The 24,942-nt window shown below is 45.3% G+C and overlaps 1 protein-coding gene across 1 annotated transcript in view; it reads right to left on the bottom strand.

Moving 5' to 3' along the window:
- The window catches only part of VAPB (VAMP associated protein B and C), a 164,582-nt gene extending 144,293 nt beyond the window's left edge, over window positions 1-20,289 (bottom strand). The window contains exon 1 of the mRNA XM_086932525.1: window positions 20,022-20,289. Within this exon, the coding sequence (XP_086788651.1) occupies window positions 20,022-20,079 (58 nt within the window). The 5' untranslated portion in view covers window positions 20,080-20,289. The remainder of the gene's footprint in view (window positions 1-20,021) is intronic.
- Between the last annotated feature and the right edge of the window lie 4,653 nt (window positions 20,290-24,942).

Genomic DNA, 24,942 nt, shown 5'->3' with positions numbered 1-24,942 from the left:
AAGGCAGTAACATATTGTTCTACAGTTTCCCCAACCATCTGTGCTCTTGAAAAGAATTTATGTCTTTCTACAACAATACTAGTTTTCTTACCAAAATTTTCCTCTAGTGCATTAAGTGCATCTAGATATTCATCAGACAAAAGTGGTTCAAGTTTGGAACAATCAAACACAATTTCCTCTTCACTGAGATCTTCATCTCCTCCTGCACATACCTTTGAATTAACAGAAGATACAATTGGTAATGTTTTTAGTACTTTTCTACCTTCCACGCCAAGACTGTGCTTGAGTAAAGCTAATTTTCGTGATGCAAGAAATACCTCTCCTCCTATTGCCTCCAAATAAGTTTCGAAGGATTCACGCCAATCCTCCCAATTCATAGGAGGTACACCAGGGTCTTGTAAGAATTTGGGTGGAGCTAAAATATTATTAGTTTCCATGTCGAATTATGACAAATTAATATAGGATACACAATAACATCACAAGAATAATATCATAATCAAAGTTAGTATTTTGAACAAAATAAAATTAACCACAAAAGTAGTCACCGTTGTCTGCGTCGATTTCTAGAAGAATGCTGAAGAAAAACTGTTTTCCAGTAAATTTAATGCTGAATACTGTTGTTTGTAAAAACGAATAAAGTATGTTTTTTTTTTTTTTAAATGTCCCAGAATGCTTTGTAATCAATTTCCCAGAATACAATGCAGAGGAAACGAAGAAAGGCAGCAGGTGAGTGTCACATCAATGTTGTAGCAATAGTCAGAGTTAATGTAATAAATAGTTGTAAAAATGAAAAATATAGTCGAAAAAGAAAGCTTGGCGAGTGCTCTGTTCAGTATGAGTTGATCGTTGTTTGCGTTTTTATTTCGAAGAGAAACGCTCGGTTAACGTTGTTGAAAACGGTGAAATCGGCAAAAGATGCGTTGCTATGCAACTGGAGATATAAAATGGCCGCTACGCAACGTGATGCCTGACACTGTCTGTAGATTATGCGCCTGGCGTATGACGCTTATGACGCTGGTGCAGAGTCAGCTGGAAGTTGCATGCCGATGCGCTCGAGCGTTCTAACAGATGCTTTCTCTTTTTAAAAGATGCAAAGTGGAATTACATGCCTGTTGTGCGCTTACATGCCTGTTGTGCGCTTACTCGAATAAACGAAGAAAAGGTTGTTTAACGAGGCGTTTTAACAATTTAGCAGCGCTTAGCAAAACACAATAATAGTCTTGGGAACACTGTTTCTTGGCATTAACGAGCGCTTCCAGAGAAACAGGAAATAATAAAATGATAAAAGTATGACAACTCACTGCATGAGAAGCTGTTTTTCTTGAAAGTTGTTTTGCAGATCGGTTTTGGTTATTGGTTCCTTAGTTGAAGGCGATTTCTTTGATACCTTTTTTTTTTTTTGCTTGTAGAAAAAAAAAATACAAGAAATTTTAAAATGAAGAGAACATCCAAGGGTCAAATGGGTTGTTTCCTCGCTCGTCGCCACTTTTGCAAGTAATAAGCAGGAGAAGTTGATGCAGCTTGTAGTTTATTTGTAGATAGGACCCTTAGATGTCACCAGTACAAGAGCTCAGCTGCAACTGACTCTTACATTCCTATGTACACACAGTGGTCACTAACATTCTACAGGAATTAAAGGAACAGTAATAACAGATACCCCTGAGCAACTGCTCAATAAGGGCTGGCAGTGGTGGACCCAGGAGACGCGCCCTACATTTACCCTAAGGAACTGCAAAACGGTCCATCACCAGCCTGTTGGAGCCCTATTTGGCTAGTCCCGCTATCCCCCGCGTTTACAGAGGGCGACCTCCCTGGGGTGGTCAATCCAGGCATACCTGCTTCCGTCTGGCTGCGCGTTCGCTGCCTCGAGCGAATTGCTGTGGAGCCACACTACACGTGTAGCGGACGAGCTGCTAACCCGTGGCAGAGACTGGGCCTTCGGTGCTGAGCGAACCGGTGCAGGATCAAGGCCCCTTGAACACCACCACAGGGGTGGTCTGGTGGCAAACCGTTTACAGACGACACTTGTGAACACAGGATTGCGATCCCTGCGGCCACTGCCGCATAGAGTACATGAGAGAGTCCATCTGAACGCTTGTGCACCCACTGGGGTGGCCCTTCGGTGGTGTTGTACAGGGAAAGGGTGTCAGTCGGTGAACACTTAGAGTGTTAACTGCATTAGGGAAACGCGCCGGGCCTCCTTTCCTAGCGCCCCATCTGTGACACTAGCGAAGGCACAAGCCTGCGATTGGCGCCTTCACCCCTTGGCGCTGTGGACAGCGGAAAACACTAACCCCCAAAGTGGATAATGGCTAAAGACAAAGAACCTAAGACGCACCGATAGGGGAGAATGGACAAGTACACTAAAGTGCTATTCTACAGGCGATCCAAGCCTCGAGAGAAGGCAACGAAGGCAAAGTGGCGGAGATGGGAGCTGAGGTGACCCTTCTCCGGCAGGATATACGCAATATCGCGTCGTGCAAACAGAGGCACCCATATCTGAGGTGGAGGACGTGCCGCACACCTCCAGGGGCAACATCATGGAAGTACAGGCTACTGTACGAGAGGTCATGTGGAAGGTCGATGATGCGGAGAACAGAGCGGGAAGAAATAACCTCCGCTTTATCGGGATACCTGAAGGGCAGGAGAATGCGGATCCTAGTGCCTTCCTGACAACGTGGTTGCGCGACGTCCTTCTAAGTTTTCCACTTGCTTTCGCATTGAACGCCGCGTTCCCTCATTTCCTGGTTCCTAAATTCCAAGATCAAGATGCAATCCTATGTGAAGCGCGGAAACTGGGAGAACAAACTTGCCAACGCGAGAGTAATCTTTCCAGATTATTCCAGGGAGGTGCAGAAGATGCGGAGGTCTTTCGACTGTGACAGTCAAACTCCGGGCCTTACGCATTCAATAAATGCTTCTCTTCCCGGTCAAGCTCAAGGTGGTCTTTCAACATTCGATTCAGTTCTTCCAAACACCAGAGGATGCCTGTGCATGGATTGAAAAACGCCAGAGGATTGGAGGCTCGAGGTACCACATCGCTCCCAGGAATCCTACAACCAGGGTGGGAGCCTAGAGGATGAAACAAAGACGGCGCCTCAAGGTAAGGAACTAGATGCGCTCGGGGACGGCGCAGCCAGAGACGCCCAATCAACGGAGAGGGGGGCCTCCCGGAAGAGCTGGGGAGGAGAGGGGCGCGGGTCATTCATTGGGATAACACAATGCTGACCAATCAGACCAAGACTCCCCAGAAAATACTGATGGCGACCACCCCCTCTTTGAGGCCATCCATCAGGTGGAGAGGTCGGCGGCGACGGGCCTGGAAATGGCTACAGATCATCAACGACATCAACACCGAAGTGGCGAAGACAAGTGAACCTTGGGAGTGCCGGAGGAATCTACCGGCGATACAGCGCCGGCAAGGAGGCCACCCCTCCTAGACCTTTCCTTTGGTTTTCTTAGTAGCAACGGGTCGTTTTTATTCACAGTTCCAGAAGCAGGTAGACAGGGACAGGAGGCTAGTGACCCCACCCCCGTAAGGCCCACATGACCCACAAACGCCATGCAAGACCCGTCGTATACCGTGTTGACGTGGAACGCCAAAGGATTGGGTAGTAAGATCAAGAGGTGCCTGGTAAATAGGTACATCAAACGGCTTAAGCCGGACTTAGTTTGCCTACTAGAAACCCATCTCCAAGGTACTCGATGTGCCATTATTGAGAGAGGGGTGTATACCACAATGGCATACCCTGGATTTTCCACGGGTGCTCGAGGGGTGGCCATGCTTCTCAGGAAGACGCTACCCTTCCAAGTAGCTAAGACCTGGGTAGACCCCGCGGGTGCATATGAGGCAGTTCAAGGGATGTGGGGCAGGAGGGAGTTTACCCTGACTAGTGTGTATGCCCCGCCGCGACTACAACCCCAGATGCTACAGGCAGTGACCAACATACTACTAGATTCAAACTCAGCAATACACATAATAGGGGGAGACTTCAATGACGTGATGGATCCCCGCCTTGATAGATCACGTACGGCGATTGGCGCCCACCCGATTGGCAGACTTTGTACGCTCCCTGGGACTGACAGACTTTTGGGGCCAACACCACCCATTCGACTGTAGTTACTCCTACTTCTCGGGTGCGCGCAGGACCTTTACCTAAATCTACTACCTTTTTGCCCTGAAGGGGGGGGGGGATTCCATTTACTGACGGCGCAGATTACCTAGCTAGAGGTATCTCTGATCACTCACCTTTACAGTTGAAGGTAGGGGTCCAGAGGGTGCACAGGCCTAAATCAGATTGGAGACTGAACCGCTGGGAGTTACGTGACGAAATAGTAGCAGGTACCGTCAACTTCTAGACTAAATTGTTTTTCCAAGAGAACGAAGGCTCTGTGCCCTCAGATGCCACCCCTTGGGAAGCATAGAAAACAGTCCTTAGGGGGAAGCTACAGGACGTAATTGCTCGGAAACATAGGGAAGAGACGTTGCAACTAAGAGGTCTAGAAAGTAAGTTGTTAGAACTGGAACAGAGTATTTCCCCAGACAACAAGGCCGAGATACTTAGGCAACTGGAGATTAGGCTGAGAGAACTCAGAGCCTTGGCAGAAGGGGAGGCCCGTACCCAAATACTCACCACCCACCATAGACTATATGAATCAGGTGATGAGGTGGGAAAGCTCCTTGCGTGGTTGAGGCGAATTGGGTACACCAAGTAGAAGAAGATGACAATGTACAACAGCACCCATAACTGCCCTATACGCAGCCCATCTGGCGGTACCAGAGAAGGAAATAGACTGCCATCTCTAAGCCATAGATATGCCCATCCTCCCACCAGAAGAGATGGCGACCTTAGACGAGGAGATCACTCTACACTTAGCGCAGGCTGCTATTGCCAAGCAAGTCTGGGAAAACCCCGGGGCCGAACGGACTTCCGGGGGGAGTTCTTTAAGCAAAATGCTACAACACTAGCTCCACACCTATTGAACAGGTTTGTGGTGGCGAGAGAAGAGGGAAGACTTCCCCCGGATCTTCCCCGGGCCACGGATGTGGTCATCCCCAAATCAGGCAAGCCCCCAGAAAAGGGCGGCTCTTATCGCCCAATTCCCCTCCTTAATGTAGAAACCAAAATATTGGCTTCTATTCTGGCCACACTGATACTGGTGGTCATCACACCTCTAGTTCATAAGGATCAGTCTGGCTTCATGCCTAGACGCACCACACTGCTCAACCTCTGTAGGTTGGCAAACTGGCTGGACACGATCAAAGGGAGTGGGGTCCCCATATGCTCTTATCACTTGATGCCAAAAAGTCATTTGACAGTAAACTGGCCTTTCCTCCAGAGAGTCCTCATTCAATTTGGTTTTGGCCATAACTTTCGGACATGGATCAATCATCTATACATGAATCCCAGAGCTAGAGTGAGAGTCAAGGGAGTAAAATCAGCTGAACTCCCCATTCAGCGGGGGGACTCGGCAGGGCTGCCCGCTCTCCCCCCTACTTTTCACTCTCGTATTGGAAAAACTGGCGTGCCCGATAAGAGCACACCCAGACTTGACGGGGTTCCGGGACCTTGCAAGACGGCAGCTGGATGAGCGCATCTAGCTCTACGCGCATGATATCCTTCTGTACATAACACACATAACAATGACCCGACATTCCACCTTATTTTTCGAGTGGTTGAAGAGTACTGTACGAAGTTGGGATGCAAGATTAATTGGGGGAAATCAACCATATACCCACCAGGGGGTTGCATAGACACGCGGTCCATCCCTGTGCATCTCCCTATTGCAGAGGAAGGCTTTAAATACCTAGGACTTTACTTCTCCGAAAATGTGACAACCTGTCTAGCCCGCAACATTTAACGCGGCCTGGCCGTCTTCCGAGACGATGTGAATAGATGGAGGCGTCTTTCCCCGACATTACTTTGGGAGGGCAGCTATGTTTAAGATGATCACACTACCCAAGTTATTGTATTCTTTCCAGAACACGTACTGCAAAATCCCAGAAGCTAGCTTTAGAGCGATAAATACCGAAGTGCGAACCTTGCTTTGGGATGGAGGACACCCTTGAGTGGCGCTGCAAACACTACAACGCAGCCAGTATAATGGGGGAATCTCATTGCCTGATGTCCGAGCATACTACAGGGCAACACACCTCGTAGTTATCAACGAATGGGGACATGTTCCCCAAGATAATCCAACCTATGCCCTAGAAAGGATCCAATTTTCCAAAAGCTCACACCTTCACCTTATATATGGGAGCATGGGGGTACGAAGTTTGTTGTCAGCAACTCAGAACAATTGAGGCGTGGAGGGAAGCTGAGCACATTATGAAATAGGGACAGAGATTGACCATGGCCAAGCCCTTATGGGAAGGCACGTGACTATCCGAAGTAGGGAAAGGAGACATAGCAAAATATTGGGGGAGACAAGAAATTCCCACCCTAAAAAAATGGCGCACGGGCATGAATATGTACATGGGAGCTAAAAAGACTGTATACAAAGCACTAAAAGTCCACAGAAATTTTGGAAAATTTGGCAGCCATGGTTGAGCTATCACCATTTAGAGATGGAAGGGGAAGATACTGCGATATTACAAGCCATATAAACTGGCGGGGGCAGGAGACGTCACTCTGGACACCTACCTAGCAGAGAGATTTGGGAACTACACACTATGGGGGGTGGACGATGACGAAGGCTGCAAGAAAGATACTTGTACTGTTGTTGGCTGTCTCATCGCTTCCTGTGACTTGTGTTGGATATAGCCAATGGAATTTGACTGCAATGCCCCTGCAAAGATGTTTTGTTGTTTTATTTTTTTTAAAAGTGACCCACAAAATCCATTCAGCAGAGAGGAAACTAGTGCCTAAACAGCCAATCAAAATAAAAAAGGTAATACACGCCCATAAAAAATAAGTATTGGAATAAATGGTACCGCACCACCGGCGAAAAAACAAGGCGGTTACTAAGGAGGAACTACTAAGCCTATTGCCCAATGAAAAGCCACCATTTACAAAGGACAGGGACAGAAGCCACTCAGTCACTACTTCCGTTTGTTAATAAATGGGCTACCTTTTAAACGTGGGTGCAACTGCAGGTGATCCCAAACAATTGAAAAAGAGGGAGTGCAAGGTACTCACAAAGAAACCTTTAGATCGTTTTGTGATCTCAGACAATACATTCGGACAACATTTTCTGGAACAATATTTGCATCAAATCTAAAGATTGTAAAAAAAAAATACTAAAAAAAACAGAAAATGGATGACAACTCGCTAGGGTTTCTTTCTGACAATGCACCCATTTTCATGCCACCTCTCCGAGAGTAACCAACTTCACCCTTCAGAGGCTATTCAATAGGCTGCGAAATATGTGTGATGGTCCCAACCACAAACATCAGTGAACAAGTGTCCACAGGCGTATATTGAAAAACAAATCACAGGGTACAGACTGCAATGTTTATACCGACAGTCACTGATAGGATGAGGACTGGAGATTATGATCCGAACTGAACGACAAAAACATGGTGTTAAACTGGTAAAACCTCTTACTCAACCACAGAGTAGCTAAGAATATTGGAATTGAACAGAAAATGGATAATTTTACAAAAATAAAAATAAAAACACTGACAAAATCAACAGTTGTGGCTTTAGAACTATGGGCAACATGTATTTAAGCTGCCTGCTCTTTGTGTGTCCTATTATAATTGTTCCAGAATGCAACACATTTACAGATATATGCAAATAAAAACTAGTTTTAACGACTACCGAAACAATTATAGACAAGCGCACTTATTTTCCATTCTCCAGGACAGTCATTTCTTGAAGGCTCAGCCAGCCAACAATACACGCTGCCTGTGCCAAGATCCTGAAGTTCTGTGACCGCCAGAGATTCCTGCAAAAACCTATCGGCTCCCACTTTGTTTCAGCACCTCCTGCCCATTCAAGATCTCTAGCGATTGAACTTCAATTAGATGTTTAACGTGATGCTGTGCTTGAAAACACCCCTCCGCACTACTACATGCCGGAGGGAGGCAGGTGGGAGGCTGGAGAGATGAGTTGGAAAGTTTATCCCCATCTCCTCATTGCTAATGAGAAACACTCCCTTGTGTGGTAAAAGGAAAAACAAAAACACTGGACCCAAACCTGTCATTTAAACCAGAAATACCCCAGAAGTGCATCACCTTGTCCTGGGGAGGGCGCTGGCCTCTGCAGCTCGATGAAATAAGTACAAGATGCTGTCCGGCTGCAGCGAGAGCGGGGTATTATAATAAGATGCACCCGACCTCCACACCTAGGGCACCCCTCTCCATGACTAATCCATTCCACGCACGCTACAATTCCAGTAAACACCCCCAGGAAGAGGAAGCGGAATTAACCCCATGATGGGAACAGAGCTGCGTTATCCTCGCTCGGCACCCCCATCAAGTCGACGGGGGAGGTCTGAAAAAAAGCACATTGCTAGTTTTGTTTTACTCAACGCCTGTTCGTGCATGCTCACCTCAGTCAGTACCCGTGTGTTTGTCCGGCTGTATAACTGGGTCTCTTTCTGTGTGCACATGGGTATGCGGGATTTCATGTATGTTTTTCTACTATGGAGTGCTGGAAAGAGAAACTGTACCCCGAGAACCCACAAAAATGGGTGGAGACACGAGGGGCGGAGTCATAAACAAGAAGGTCTGACCCTTAAGGTATACTTTTTTTTTTTTACTCGCTGAAATATTAACATTTTTGTGATTTGTAATAAGCATGAAAGCTTGAAAACAGCTTGAAACATTGAAAGAGTATATTTGAACCAGTGATGCTGTTGTTGCGCTGAGTGGTGGGTGCATTGGCGGAGCTGTGTGGTGGCTGCATCAGCGGAGCTGTGTCGGTGGAGCTGTGTGGTGGGTGCCTCGGTGGAGCTGTGTGGTGGGTGCCTCGGTGGAGCTGTGTGGTGGGTGCCTCGGTGGAGCTGTGTGGTGGGTGCCTCGGTGGAGCTGTGTGGTGGGTGCCTCGGTGGAGCTGTGTCGGTGGAGCTTTGTGGTGGCTGCATTGGTGGAGCTGTGTGGTGGGTGTCGGCCGGGTTCCCGAAAATAATCGCATGTCTTTATTTCTTGCTGTCTAATTCCTTCCCCAGCTTCCCCCTGAATCTAAAGCAAGGCCCAAAAGAAAAGAATTCTGTGTGTTTGAATTGATCTTTAAAAGTATAAAGCGGCACAGCTTTGATAAAATATGAGGGTTAGAGAAAAGAGAACGTAAAGTATGCAAAGGAGCTTATGAAACATTTGTTTTAAATATTTCAGTAGTTCTACTGCTATAAAATCCTCCAATCCAACAGTACAGCGTTGTACTGACATTAGCCAAACAAATATGAAAATTAAGAACGTTTTCAGCAGATTTGCTTTTATAAATCCAATACGTCATCGAGTAAAAAATGGATAACATAAAATGCTTGTCGCAGGAGCTCTAATGAGAAGAGAGAGACTGGAATAGCAGCTATCTGGCAGCCTAGGTGAAAGCAGGGACTTTGCTGGTACCTGCCTCTCCGCAGCAGAGGCAGGCATGCATGCAGAAATGTCTCGCTGATGTGTTTATCCTCTAATCAGTTCATTAGTTATAAACAACATGACATTAGAAGTTAGGAGGCGGTTGATATACATTTTTATTTAACTAGGTTGATATAAATTTTTATTTAACTAGTCGATGTTTAATCCGTCACGCTGAGCTGCATAGCAGTGAGAAGGATCTCCCTGACAAAAAACGGTTAGAACTTCATAAAACGCCATCATTGTCCAGGGGAGAAATAAACAAGGAGGGTGTGGGGGAGGGGGGCTTACAAATAGCACGAGGAGGGTGGTGTGGGGGTGGGGAGTAAAGGAAAGGGCTAGGATAGGGAGAAATAATAAGGGGTCTTGTAGAGGCTAGACATACGAGGGGTGAGAATGCTAAGGAAGTAGCAATCTAGGCAGAGGCAGGGAAGGGACTGATCAGGGTTGGCGGGTAAGGAGGAAAATGACTAGGAAGAGCGCATAAAAAGGAGACGCAGCCGTGAAACTGAAAGTACGTCCGGCCGAGGAAATAGAAATTTTACGTGGCCAATGTGTCCCCTGCGTGTACCCCACGTTTAGTGTATGTTCATGTCACCCATGCACTTTCATTTTCATGCCTGTAATAATAATGCCTCTGCATTTCCGTCCCATGTTAGAATGTCAGTTACCAAGCCTTCCATGAAAGAAACGTTAATTCTGCACTGAGGCCTATGAGGCCCATGTTGCCAATGTATTTGCATGGTGCACGTTTAAAAGTCGAGATGAACCAGTTTTGTGGCTCAGCCGAGCCAGGACCCGAATTCAGGCCTCATGCCTCCCAGACACTCTGAAAGCTGCAGTTTAGCTATGTATCCCTGACCTCTCGCATACTTTCTGCTCAGCCGAGAGGAGCCCAGTCCAGCCTGCCAAGACAGTATTTTGCTTACAGTTATCTGCTCTGCTCCACAGAAATACATTCCTGCCTAACGAAGAAGGTAAACAGAACCCGTCCACAGAGATAGAGCCCAGCCATTCTGTCTCCGTTTAAGTGATTTACAGAGCTCGCATCCATAGAAAGCCCATGGCCCCACGCAATGCACGAAGAAATATATGCACACACTGGCCTTTAGTGATGAGCAACCTTTGCTCGAGCGACCTTTACTTCAGATAATACATCCTCCAAACTTAAGATATCAGATAATACCAAGTGTGCAGGTCGTCCTGACACTCAATGCTTCTCTACTAGAACGAAAGTCAGCTCCCTCCAGCTTCCCCCAGTTACACGTCAATTGCACGTCATGACCAAGTGGCGCACACAAGTAGGGTAAAGGTTCCAGCTGACCACGTAGACCCCCTCCATGTATCCACACACCTATGACTCCTCAAGGGAACGCCCATGTGTACGCCTTCTTACACGCCCTTTAGCACGCCCATGTGCTCTTATCTCTCTCTTTCTCTTGCTCCGCCTGGAGCGCTCCGCCTTCTCTATGCAACGCAATGTATGTTTAATGTATAAATAATGTACTCTGTGAATAAAGTTCAGAAGACCCTTCCTGAACCTTTGTGGTGATGGACCCGATTCTCCCTTAACTCGAGTTACTGAAATAAAGCCCTTTTGAATCGGACACCACGGACTCTGCCTCTCATTATATGCATGACTTTTTGTTTAAGTATAGAAATTCCGACAGGGTAAATATTTTATTTACCACACGGCCGTGAATAATTAGGGGATGAGCGCACGCTGAGAAGCTGCCTTTGATGTGGTAATGCGAGGCAGGCAGGCAGGCGGCTGGTGGCATTGTGCACGCGTTTTTAGGACTTGCGCTTGCGCAATGACCTAAAAAGCACATGCACTGCAAGGAATCGCCAGTGGTTAAACCCTGGATAAGCCACTATAGAGCTTCGCCCGCTATGCGCATCAGCAGGCGAGCCCTAAAAAGGAACAAGCGCCCCACAACGCAGCAGGAGGCAGCAGCACCAGTCGGGCCAACCATCTATCTCCGAGGCCAAGAAGAAATGCCTCGGAGAAAGCACCGCCATTTTCGCGATTCGGGGGCGTGTATTTAGCAGTTGAGTGACAGATGAAGTCACGGCTTAAAAACTGCAAAAAACACGCCCCCGAATCGCAAAAAGGCGGGGCTTGAGATGAGTGACGCCCCTCTCCTCCAATGGCTGGCCTTCGTTTAGGAAGCCAGCAATGGAGAAGAGGGGCGGGTTCAAGCACCCATACTGCCACAACAAAAAATCTCGGACTCCGCCCACTGCTTACGCAGTGGGACGCTAGCCCGAGACCTAAAAAATCCCCATGGCAGTTACAAACATCTGAAAATAAAAAAACGAGATAACGCTTACATCCAAGATATCTGGTGTTGATTACAAAATCTTATGACGATTGGTTATTGGTAGCAGGCAGTGCTTCTCATCACCGATCGTGTGATTTGCACTACTGCCTAGCTTGAATTAAGATGTGATACATCTGCGTGCTTACAAGTAAGCTCGGGTCTATGAAACAGATAGACTGCAAACTCAGCCCAGCTGCAGCTATAACGCAACAATATTAGTAGTTAAGGTCTTAGCTACCAGTGCACGGTTGAAAAACGATAGAGCAAACTTTATCCATAGCAATATAAGCACTGAAGTCATTTACAAAAGCTTCCTTCAAAATTTAAAGCAAATAGTGTGAAACAAGCATTTGACGAAAGATGACAAAAGGTATTAACATTGGACTACTTGATTTTTTTTAATAAAATCTTTTATTTTGCATGTTAATAGAAACAATGTGTTTCTTTTGGTGGGATGGAATCATTTATTTAAGTATGGTGCATTAACATTAAGTATTGAAAGCAAAAACAAAGCACCAACTTATATATCACGGAGGACAAAGCCCAGCACTTTAATCAACTAGCAAATAAAATGTGGATCTGTGTTTGCACTCAGACATGTTCCGTGAGGTTTCTCGAAAAGATACTCTAGGATTAACGTTCGCAAAAGCTTTTTGAAAGCTCGACTCACTACTGTGAACTCTAAGGAACACATCTTGTAACACGATATTTCACAATGCTAAGCTGCTACACGGAGCACTCAAGACGAATTGTTTTCTACAACCAATGTTGTCGGTGAGGACAGGAAATCACACAGAGCAAGTTCTCTATTATGTATGAAGTGTTAAGAATAGATTCTGCGACAAAAGCATATTCCTAGTAAAGTAGAAACACGCTGTCCAATAGTACCATATTACTTGGTTAACTAGGATAAAATACATTTCAGAGCATTCTTTTTAGTATGCAGCTACGGTGAACTTACTTCAAAAATATTTAGTTTCATGTCTGAAATTCAGATTGCTCTGCCAACACTGTGTCCCACGCCGCTTTACTTTCGGTCTTGTAGGCAGTTTAAGAGCACCCATGGACGCCAAACTCGACAAGGAGGCATACTAGCTACGTTTTCTTTTACAGACATAAAAATGGTTCCTTAAAGCAACACTTCCGTAATACCATATTGCACTGAAAACGGCAAACTTCTAAACAGTCCGGTCTGCAAATGTTCCACTGCACCATTAGATCCATTGCAGAATTAGGAATGGACGTGCCAACTAGTACCACAATATCCAAATGATTAATACACAAGGAAAACGTGGGCTGCAGTAACTAACAATATCACCACCCTGAACTGTTACATATAGACAATCGCAATTAATTTGTTAAAACTATAAAGAAAACAATTATCAGTAGACCAGCCTGAAACAAAGATTAAGGGGAATCAGGCCTTTCTAAGACTGCCTTAACCTGAAACTGAAGAATTCGTGTCAAAGGTGAAAATGTTTTGACACTTAACTGTATGACTGATACTCGATACAACCTGGTAACTGTTGCTTGTAACTGATAAGTGGGTGGTTGAGTCAATAAGACAGTTGCTCATGGTTACCTTACAAAGTACCAAAAACAATTACTGATGTACAAAGCACACCTTGGAGTTGAAAAACTTGAAAGTATTCTTTCAGAAGTAAGCTAAGGGATTTCATCTACTAGTTGACATTTCAATGAATTGTCAAACACTGCAAAGCTAAACAAGAACTGCCAAAGCCAACAGCTCTCGCCTATGCATAAGCTCTTGGCTTTGTCAATATATTTTAGCAATATTGTACACCAGAGTACCTGCTGTTCAGCATGGCTAAAAGTTAGTAGAGTAAAGGAGAGTGGCGTGGAGTGTCGTAAAGTGGGTGTTATGGAATCGTGTACAGTAGAGTTGAGTGGAATGTCATGAAGTAGCGCTCAGTGTTGCGGAGTGGAATGGAGGGAGTACACTGTAGTAGAGAGAAAGGGTGTAGAGTTGAGTGGCGTTAAGTGTAGCACGGTGTCAGTCGAGTAGAGGGTCGTGGAGTGAAGCAGAGTGGAATAGCTTAGAGGGTGTTGAGTAGAGTGGTGCACAAAAGAGTAGATTGTCAGAGTGGAGATGCACAGAGCCTAGTAAAGTGGCATGGAGTGGCAGAGGGAGTTGCATTGAGCGTCAGAGGAGTAGTGTTGTAGAATGGAATACAGTGGAGTAGAGTGAAGTGGCATAAAACAGTGGTGCAGAGTAAATTGGCGTAGAGTGCATTGGTTTTGAGGAAAGTGGTGTAGAGTGCAGTGACAGAGGAGCATAGAGTGCAGTGGCACAGAATTGAGCGGTGCAAACTCGATTGCAGTGGCATATAACGGCAGGGCAGAGGGGGCTGGTACAGAGCGCAGTCGTGCAGCATATGGGGCAGTCAGAGCAGCGTAGAGCAGCAGTGCAGCGTAGAGCAGCAGTGCAGCGTAGAGCAGCAGTGCAGCGTAGAGCAGCGTAGAGCAGCAGTGCAGCGTAGAGCAGCAGTGCAGCGTAGAGCAGCAGAGTGCAGCCGCGCAGGGTAGAGCAGCAGAGTGCAGCCGCGCAGGGTAGAGCAGCAGAGTGCAGGGTAGAGCAGCCGCGCAGGGTAGAGCAGCCGCGCAGGGTAGAGCAGCAGAGCGCAACCACGCAGTATTCTGCAGTGACGTAGAGTAGAACGTGGTAGTATATAGTAGATTAAAGTGCATTGGCGCAACGAAATTGACATATAGGATGCATTGGTTTTAACTAAAATGGTGTAGAGTGCACTGGCGCAGACTGCAGTGGTTTAGAGTACAGTGCAATAGCGTAGGCTGCAATGGCATGGAGTATAGGACAGAGTAGATTGCTTCAGAGTGCAGTTGTGCAGGGTAGAGGGCAGTGTCAGGTTACAGAGGTGTAAAGTAGAGTGGCATAGCTTTAATTGCAGTTGAGTGGCATAGAGTGATGGGGCATACAGCAGATTGTTTCAGATTAGACTGAAGTGATGCAGAGTCGAGATGTATAGAGTAGTGTGTTGCTGAGTGGTGCAGAGTGGAGTGGCCTAGACTGGTAGGGTGTAGAATGCAGTGTCAGAGTGCAGTGGTGCAGAGTAGATTTGAGTGGCATGAAGTGCACGGGTGTAGAGTGGGAGGAGTAGAGTGCAGTTGCAGAGTGAAGTGGTGTAGAGTGACATGGAGTTCAGTGGCAGAGTGTGAAGATATACAGAGTAGAGTGGTGCAGAGTGCAATGGAGTAGAGTATAGGGGAGTACTGTATAGTGGTGGAGAGTATATTGCAATAGAGTGCAGTGACGTAGAGTGTATTGGCTTTGAGTAAAGTATTGTAGAGAGCATTGGCATGGAGTGCAAAGGCATAAAATTGAGTGGCGTAGTTTGGCGTGGCATAGAGTGAATTAGCACAGTGTGGATTAGCGCAGAGTGTACTAAAGTGGCGTGGACTGCAGTGACAGTAGATTTCAGTGGTATAGATTAGAGTGTTGTAGAGTGCAGTTATGCAGAGTAGATTAAAGTGGCTTGGCATATAGTATAGTGGCATAGAGTGAGCGACGCAGAAAAGAGTGGTGCTGAGTTTAGGGGTGACGTACAGTTAAGTGGAATGATGCAGAGTAGAATGCTGTGGCATAAGAGTGGAGTTGAGTAGAGTGGTGCAGCAGCATAGAGTGAATCAAAATTAAATTGAGTGGCGTTGAGTGGATTGGCGCAGAGGGGAACAAAGTGGCATAGAGTACACTGTTTCAGAGTAGAGTTCAGTGGTATAGAGTAGAGTGGCTTGGCATGGAGAAAAATGGCCTAAAGTGGAGCAACACAGAGTACAGTGGCGTTGAGTACATTGGAAGAGTGCAGTGTTGCAGAGTAGAGCTAAGTGGTGAAGGGTAGAATGCAGTGGCATAAGAGTGAAGTGATGCAGAGTACAGTGTTGTAGAGTGGTGAAGTGGAGTAGAGTGCTCTGGCATAGAGTAGAATGTTGTAGAGTATAGTGGGGTAAAGTGCAGTGGTGGAAAGTAGTTGGCGTAGGTACAGTGGCGTAGAGTGCACTGGTTTTGAGTTCAGTGGTGTAGAGTGAATTAGCATTCAGTGCAGTGGTTTAGAATAGAGAGGCGTAGCAAAGAGTGGCACAGAATAGAGTGCAGTGGCATAAAGTGCTGCGACACAGTAGACTGTTTCAGAGTAGAGTGATGCAATACAGTGTAGAGTATAGTGGTGCTGTGGCATAGAGTAGTGGGGTAGAGGGCAGTGGCGTAGCTCTAATTAAAGTGGTGTAGAATGGAATGGAGTAGTAGGTCTTAAAGTGCAGTGGAGAGTAGATGGTTTCACAGTAAATGTAAATGTATAGGCATTTATATAGCGCACTACTTACCCGGAGGGTCCCAAGGCGCTTCGACCGTTGCGAAACCCTTCCTGGCTTCCCTGAGAGATGGTCCCTTAATGGGTATCTCCAGGGTGAGACCAGGCATCCCCGGCGGTCTGGTGGGGCCGTTAGTGAAGATGAGGCAAGCTAATGCCCAGAGTTGCCGAGTGTGATCGCTGATCAGAGTGGGCACCGAGGCGAGAGAATTATCGAGTCTGCTGACCCTGGTCCAGAAACCTGCCGCGCCGGGAATCGAACCCTGGCCCCGGGCCGTCCTCTGCTCTCGGGTCTGCCGCCTCTAACAACAGTAGAGTGAAGTGATGCAAAGTGGGGTGGTGAAGAACGCAATGGCAAAGAGTGCAGTGGTGCATAATAGATTGGGGTAGAGTGCACTGGCAGAGTAGAGAGCAGTGGCATAGAGTTCAGTGTCAGAGTGCAGTGCTGCACAGCAGTGTCTGTAGAGTGTAGCGGCGTAGAGTGAGGTACAATGCAGTGGCGTAGAGTATAGTGGCATACTGTGCAGTTGTGCAGAGTAGACTGGCATACAGTGAAGTAGAGTATTGGTTTTTAGTAAAGTGGTGTAGAGAGCACTGGTGTAGTATGGAGTGGAGCACAATGCAGTGGCAGAGTAGATTGTTTCAGAGTAGATTTTAGTGGCAGAGTGCAGAGGTGTAGAGTGTCGCAGAGTGCAGTGGTGCACAGAATACTGCTGTAGAGTGCAGTGGTGTGTAGTAGAGTGGCGTGGAGTGCATTGGGAAGAGTATTGTGGCGCAGGGAGCAGTGGTGAGAGGGTAGTGGCGCAGAGTAGAATAGAGTGGCGTAGAGTATAGTTACGTAGAGTGATATTGTGCAGAGTAGATTCTGTAGAGTGCATTTTTAGTAAAGTGGTGCAGAATGCATTGAAGTAGAGTTCAGTGAAGTGGTGAAGAGTGTAGTGATGCATAGTAGAATAGTGTGGGGGTAGAGTGCATTGGCATAGGAGAGCTGCGCAGACCAGCGCGGCGTGGAGCAGAATAGAGCAAAGTGGGCTACATGAAGTACGAATTGTATTGTAGCATACTGCTAATACAGACAACACATCTTCAAATGAAACGACCAGTACATTTCCACTCTCATACAGTTTTACTGATAAACGTATACAGCGCACAAATGATAATATGTGGAAATATCATCCCTCAATGTATTAATTTGAACGTCAGCACAGTTCATTTACAGACATTTAAATGTTGTTGTGTGCTAGAAAATAAGCATATCCTCTGTACAGCCTTACTCCAATAGAGTTGCCCCCCACCCCCCTCCCCTTGCCAGCATGGTCACATAAATCCTCTCACTTTGAAGTCAGAGAAAGAAAAATAAACACCAAGCTCACTAGAAAACACAGCCTAAAATGTGATCTTTATCTTTGAATGCACGGCAATGTGACAAGATAACAACAAGATTTAGAGGCCTGTCTACAGAAAGTGAGTTTGTGGAAGAATACAGTAAACAAGGTTTGGCCAACAGAAGGGACGAACTCGAGCTGGACAGCCTAAAGCAAATACAGCCAGCAGACAGAAATCCAGAAAATGTGAGTTAAAAAACCAAGGGTAACCTAAGGGCGGAATTCCTTCCTAGATCAACTTTCTTAAAGTACCCAATATGTCTTTAGCAAACCAGACAGCTGCGTTGTCTGGTAGGCTGCGACCTAAAAGGCGCATCGGTTGGTAGCTGGGAACAATAAATAATACTCTAAGGTGCACATTAGGCTACTGAAATAGTAATTTTTAAGCTATTCCCCAGAATCTAGACATTTTGCATATCTTCTAAAAATGTTAATGTAAATAACCTGCACATTTTAGATACCCGCCTAAACTTCCAGGCATAAAGAGGGCAAGAAGAACTATCAGAATGGTAAGAGGTATGACTGCAAACAATGAGGCATACCCGAGGTAGTGGTTATTTACAGATCATCACCATTGCCTTGGGTACTCAATTTTGACAGCAGATCACATGCCCGTTTGGCTGAGTTGCGAGTATCCGTGTAGTGAGTCTTTGCAGTGAAGCCACCTAGACCAATATCCTATATAGCTGAATGCAACAAGCATGCCAGTATTGTCAGGTGTAGAATTATATAAAGAGGGCCTGAGAAAGGTGTCTAGGGGTGTGAATATTCTGATACCAAAACACAGAAAGGGTTATGTGAGAGATGAAGGCCATCAAAGCTCACCAACTGTAGCTGAAAAGAAGCATAAGTAACAGAGCAACTATATATTTCAATTATCTTGATTACAATTGATTCAAGAATGATGAAAATAAACATGGAGAGCCCCGTTTGGACGATATATAGCTCTAAGAAACAACAACAAATTCTGCTATTTATTCTGCAGATTTTGTAGGTTTTGACTGCCACCACCACTGCATATAAACAAAAGGCGCATGTAGCGGTGTGCTTTTTTTTTTTTACACTCAACATGTTCAGTGATAGAAATGTCAAGTATAGAACTCTCAAAAGGTAAACTTAGGTTTGAGGTTATACACTAGGGCTTCATGAAAAGAAATACTCACAGGTAGACAAAAACAACACAGATACTTTAGTTGGCGAGCACTTTTCAAAACGGTAGGCTGAGCTCTGTGCACATGCTCTCGCTTTCAGAGATGCCCTGCATTTTGCTAGAGGAGCTTTCAGCTGGTCTCAATCAAAGGTACCCTACAGGAAAAAAAGCTGGTCGATGTTGAATACCATAGATTGACTAGAAACCATACAACATGCATAGACCGTCGTGTTGCATTTTTTTTTTTAAATGGTCAGGTCACAGACTACCAGAAACAGGGGGTGTCGTTTCTCAAAAGAAATCAACTCCAAGTCACCTACAATTATAAATTCTCATTCTTCAAAAGAATTCACCATTTACATCTTGTCCAACCATTGCTCAGTTACAGGCTTTCTATCCAAAAACAAACGACACTATGCATTTCATTCTTATAACGTTCGTGTGAATGCTGTAAAATCTATTTTGCATAGTAGCTCACATTCGCTTTTTAGCACATTAACTGAACACAAACATGTTATGACAGTGGGTTACACTAAGTATCAGTACATCTTCTACAGTGGGTTTATCTATACGGTTCTGAGGATACAACAACACTCGGAGAAAAATAAAAAGGTGCATGTGGTTGTAAACAAACCTATATTGCGGAAACTTCAGAGATTTATGGAAATAAGAGATGCTCTAAAATGAGATATGATTGATACGGAAGGATAAGAGACATGACTTACAGGGGTATGGTTAACTACTTACAATGGTGTGAGCAGAACACAAAACGTATGATTTTAAAGTAGACATATGGGTATTGTTTGACCATAGCTTCGCAATTTATCAATGAAAGTATGCCATGGAGCAACAGAGTGGCATAGGGACCACAATGGGGGCTGCTCCAGCAAACCCTAATAGTGATACAACTGGGCTGTCACAAACCTTTAACAGTAGTGCTGGTACAGCTATTTTGAGGACGCTGACAAAGGCATTTAAATTACTTCTAGCCATAATTAACCCTACACACTCAGAGCGATCAGGTCAGGCAGTGCAGGAGTTATCGAATGTCCTCTGGCGTAACAGAACATTAAAGGATGCCGGTGTTTGCTCTCACACCATGACACAACTGGGTTGATAAAGCAAACGGTACAGTGGAAGAGGTTCCTTGGATGGGAGCGCTACCGAGTGCCACTACAGGGCAGTGACAGGCGGTTCACCGGGCGGAATATAAGGCCGGACCGGGGCTCTATGAAGATGGCTGCCACCCCGGGCCTGGCTCGGGCAGGCGTTACCTCGGCCCTCGCGTCTTACCTCGGAATTTCAGCTCGTGCTGCGGCTCCAACACCAGCACCTGCTCTATCTTCGCCATGTCGGGGGGGCGCCGAGCGCTGTTAGCGTGGGTCAGGGAGTCAGGGTGCTGCTGCAGCGGCCGGGCAAGCGGCAGGACGAGGAGGTTCCAGAGAGGGAGGCTGACTGAGGGTGGGGATGCGGCGGCTGCAGCAGGAGGCGGGCCTAGCAACCGCGCAGGCGTAAAAGCCTCGACTTTTCCGGTGGACTAACAAAGCGGCCATGTTGGAAGACTGCTCGTCCCAAGGGTTGCAACTAAAGTAGTCCTGAATCTGTGTTACATATTCGGACATAATAGGAAATTAGAAACCACTGTTGTCAAATTAAATATATAACACATTGGTATTACATATATGAATTTTCACAATTTAGCAAACACACGAGCATTGTATTAGATTGTAATTGGAGTCTTAATCTGTAACGATCACAAGAACGAGACAATTATGTCTTGAAAACACTGTGCATGAATATCATTGTGTATTTCTATATAGAAGGAGCATACTAAAAAAAGATTACTCGTGTTACACTGAGAAGACAGCCTCTGGTTTCATGCCTACCAAAAGTGGAACTGAGAGACCTTTACATGCCAGTCCTACGTCTGTTTCGCCACGATGCCGCCGTTTTGAAAGTATTTCAATTACTTGAAACACTACATGTTGATTCAATTTTGTTCCTCCTATTTCACAACTACATTCACAACTGTCATAAAGAATGCACCTTTTTATCTTTATATAATACAGTTCTATTTCAGTCAAGAAATTCAATGATTTTTTTATGTGTTATAGTTCTAATTTCAAGTTCGTTTGTCAAACGGGTTTATTTCAGTCAATACTACACTTCTTTAAAAGCAATTGTAAACTCCGTAGTTTTTTGTACATTCGTGTAGATTGCTCCATCTGGTTGATTGGTTATCGTATTTACAAAACGCCATTGGCTACATTCATCGGAGGAAGCCTACCCAATAGAGCGAAGGCACGACTCGAGGAGCCCCACCTTTGCGTAGTGTAAGGTAAAAGCCATGTTGCAATTTGCAAATTCTGTACGACACTCGTGTTATTGTGCTATAATGATGGCATTTCTATTTGTTTTCATTCAGAGATGGGCATAAGATTCCACGTTGTTTAAAGAAGAATGCAATTGCTCAACGGTGTCCACGACCATTTAAATATACCAAAGGGTCAACTGCCGGGCGCATTTAACTGGAAAAAGCCGTACTTTTGAGGAGCTTGCTGTTTCGGCTTTTAAGGTTTCACTCATGGGTATAATCATTGACATCTTTATGCCTGCCAAGTTTTCAGTTTATGGGTGACATTTTAATGTTTTCTGTGTGTCAATATGTGGCATTAACACCCTATATGCGTGACACTTAAAGTAAGAGAACAACCCTGTAATGATCATGTCATGGGAGAAATTTATTGTAAACGGCCTTTTTGTGCAAAATGTTGAACTCTTATGGAAAATAAATTATACTAGACTATAATCCCAGAATACAACACATTGTTAAATGAATACTGAAGACGTGTCATGTTTCTCAGTGGTATCTGTCTATGCATAATAAAAAATCAATATTTTTGCTTAACCTCTGATTGATAGAAGACTGAGTTGGCCATGCTAGATTTGAAACTTGTAACCTCGAGGTTTCATTATTGAATATGTCATCAAATAATTTGCTGAGCCATTCTTCCTTCCTACAGGTACTTTTTACAGAAAACAGTATTGGAAGGAAACTAATAAACGTCAATTTTACTCCACAGGATTGGGAACACCAGTTGGATGGAGGCTGTGGTAGGTGCTTTGCATTGCATTTACGTTTGCTCCTTGCAAACTAGACTGGGCTGATGCTACCAACAAGGTGATAGCCACTCCTGAGCTCTATGCCAGCCCACAAACTGATAGCTTGCTCAGGCTTACGTCTAGCTGTTCAGAGGCCAGGATGGTAGCTGTGGGCGCTGCAGTCGCTGTGAGCAGAGCTTAAGGTGCAATGGCAGGTCAGTGGCTCCTTGGGCAAGACTAGAGTGATAGGCCATAAATCAGGGGCAAGGGAACACAGCCAAATCTCAGTGCCAGGCTGTTGAGTCATACACTGCCTGCATACTTGCGTGTGCCATGAGCCAGGGCTACATACTTTGGGTCAGATGTAGGTAGCAAATTAGTGATCGCAAACGCAGAAATTCGCAGAATTTCCACGTTTGCGATTGCTAATAAACCATGTAAAATGTAGAGGCAGAAACACCGAATCGCTAAATAAGGAATCGCTAAAAACAACGGAAAACAACTAGCGATTCCTTATATAGAGAAAATGCCACACCGACTCACTGGTTAGCAATTCGCAAAATAAGGAATCACTAAAAAAAATAGCTAAGCAATGTACATAAACTCGCTATTACCGAATCCTTAAAAAATCGCAAATTAAGAGTCTCAAATTGCCACAAACTCAAAGCAGGTGGTAACCAGGTGCACAGCATATAAACTGCCCCAGAATGCATCCGGCTGAACACAATGGCGGCCCTCTATGTCTTTGCAAGGCGGTTATGGATACAAGCTGCAGCACAAAGGATCTGGAGACTACAGGAAGCCGTATACAGATTGCGCATCACATTATTCCAACTCACAGAGGCTGAAATCCATGAGAGGTACAGGCTTCACCCAAACACCATCCTGGACCTGACATAGGACCTACACCCAATCCTGGAGCACCAGACACCAAGGGCGCACGCAATACCTCCACATGTACAGGTACTCTGTTGCCTGCACCTACTAGCTTCCAGCAGTTACCAGGAGTAATAGCTGCAGCAGGTGGAGTCTCACAGAGTTACCTGTCACGTTTCTTCAATACATTCCTGGGTGCCATGTTGCAAAGGATGCCACACTATATCCAATTCCCCAGCACCCAGGCAGAACTGCATAAGACAAAGATGGACTTTTATCAGAAGGCCCAGTTCCCACATGTCATAGGGTGCATTGACGGGACACATATACCAATCTACCCCACTGAGCGACTGAGTACATCCACCCCAACCGCAAATCCACTCATTCAATCAAAGTACAGGTCATATGTGATGCTTATCACATCATCGCCGACATAGGTGCAAAATTCCAAGGGAGCAGGCATGATTCCTACATCTTCAGGAACAGTGGGATCTATACTGGTCTTGCTGGGGGTGAATTTGGAGAGGGATATCTGCTAGGTAAATCCATGTGACATACCCTGATGTATACATCGAATGCAACGATTGCTCACTGTGAATAATTTTCCTTTCTTTTACACTTCGGTGATAGCGCATATGCGGTGCATGCTTTCATACTGACTCCATACCTCAACCCATCTACCTCAAGCGAAAGGAGATATAATGGGGCACTTAAATCTACGCTCAATGTGGTGGAGCGTACAGTTGGTCTCCTGAAAAGCAGGTTCCGCTGCCTCCACAAAAGTGGAGGTGCACAGCAATACCGGCCCCTGATCTGCTGCAAAATAATAGCTACATGTGCCATGCTTCATAACCTTGCCACAAAGAGGGGGATACCCGTGGAAATCAGTGAATCAGAGGATGAGCATGAGGAATGTCCCCAGCCACAGCACACATAAACTATATTTTAGAACTAACAAAACAAGAATACAAAGAAATTAAAGGTACTGTAATTTACTGTAATTAAAAGAAAGGGAAAGGGAAGGGGGTAGTGCTCGAGGGAGTGTAAAGTCAAAAAGGGTAAGCACAATCAAGAAATCATGTGATGAGTACAAAAGCTTCCAACAAAATCATAACAATTCAAATACATAAGCCAAAAATCAAGGCTCGTAACTGCATTGTGTGATGGTGTTTAATTGACCTTCAGTCAGGCAATTGGACAGCACACCGCAACCCTAGGATGGCCTCACAGTGCCTGGTCAAGCCAAACATGGCACAGTCACTCCACCATACAACATCCCTAGTCCCATCATTGTGTCAAATGGATTACGTCACCCTTCACACAATGGAATGTGATGGCAGTGCTCATCTTCTGCGCCCACGCGCAGCACTGCTGCGATCAGCAGGCACACTGTCCTCCCCAGTGCTGTGTCCTGCGGCTGATCCTTGCCTACCACTGCGCCTCCTGGTCTCCTGTAATTAGGGGGTGATGCTGCTGCATTTGGTTGGTCTGAAGCACCTCCAAGGCACTGGTGACTGTTACCAACCACGAGTGACATCACTGCTGCACTTGACCATCTCCAATTGTATAGCCACCGAGCGCCTGCTGAGGACATGGGTGGCATTGCACTGCCTGTTAACTCCCTTAGTGTACCCTTCCAGTCTCTGTCTGTCCCTGAGCCTTGCACCATGGTCGCTATCAATCTTGCTGCAAAGGCAAATTTAGAGAAGAGCTAAAATAATACATCTGGTGTTTTTTAAGTATATGATATAAATGTCAAGGCTCTTTGCAAATTATATTTGGGTATTCTAAGACTGATTTTCAAAAATTATCTAGTGTATCGCAAATCGGTTGAATTATTCTTTTTTGTAAATGTTCGTTGAATGTGATTTTTGAGAATTTTTTGTTTAATAATTGTAGGTAATGTTTCATGTGAGTATAAATGTATTGTAATGCCCTGTGATGAAGTAACGGAACTATAAGTGCTTTGTGATTGCTGTGTTTTCTCTCTCTGTCTATGAAATTTGGTTTCAGATGAGAGTATTTTACATAAATAACAAGTGAAAGGTAAAAATAAATATACCTGACCAGATTTAATTAAAGTGTTTATTTGGTCTTTACAAAATCATAATTTGAAATAGTATATGAAGGGAAGCATTCTTATGTGTGTTTGAATTCATAAACGGTCCAGCTTTCCCTTCTGTCCCACTAAGGACCTAACTCCTTTTTTTGAGCATAGCAGCCTAACAGCATCAGA

The sequence above is a fragment of the Lissotriton vulgaris genome, chromosome 7 (assembly GCF_964263255.1).
Source record: "Lissotriton vulgaris chromosome 7, aLisVul1.2, whole genome shotgun sequence".
Classification (NCBI taxonomy): Eukaryota; Metazoa; Chordata; class Amphibia; order Caudata; family Salamandridae; genus Lissotriton; species Lissotriton vulgaris.
This window is presented reverse-complemented; position numbering and strand designations above follow the sequence as displayed.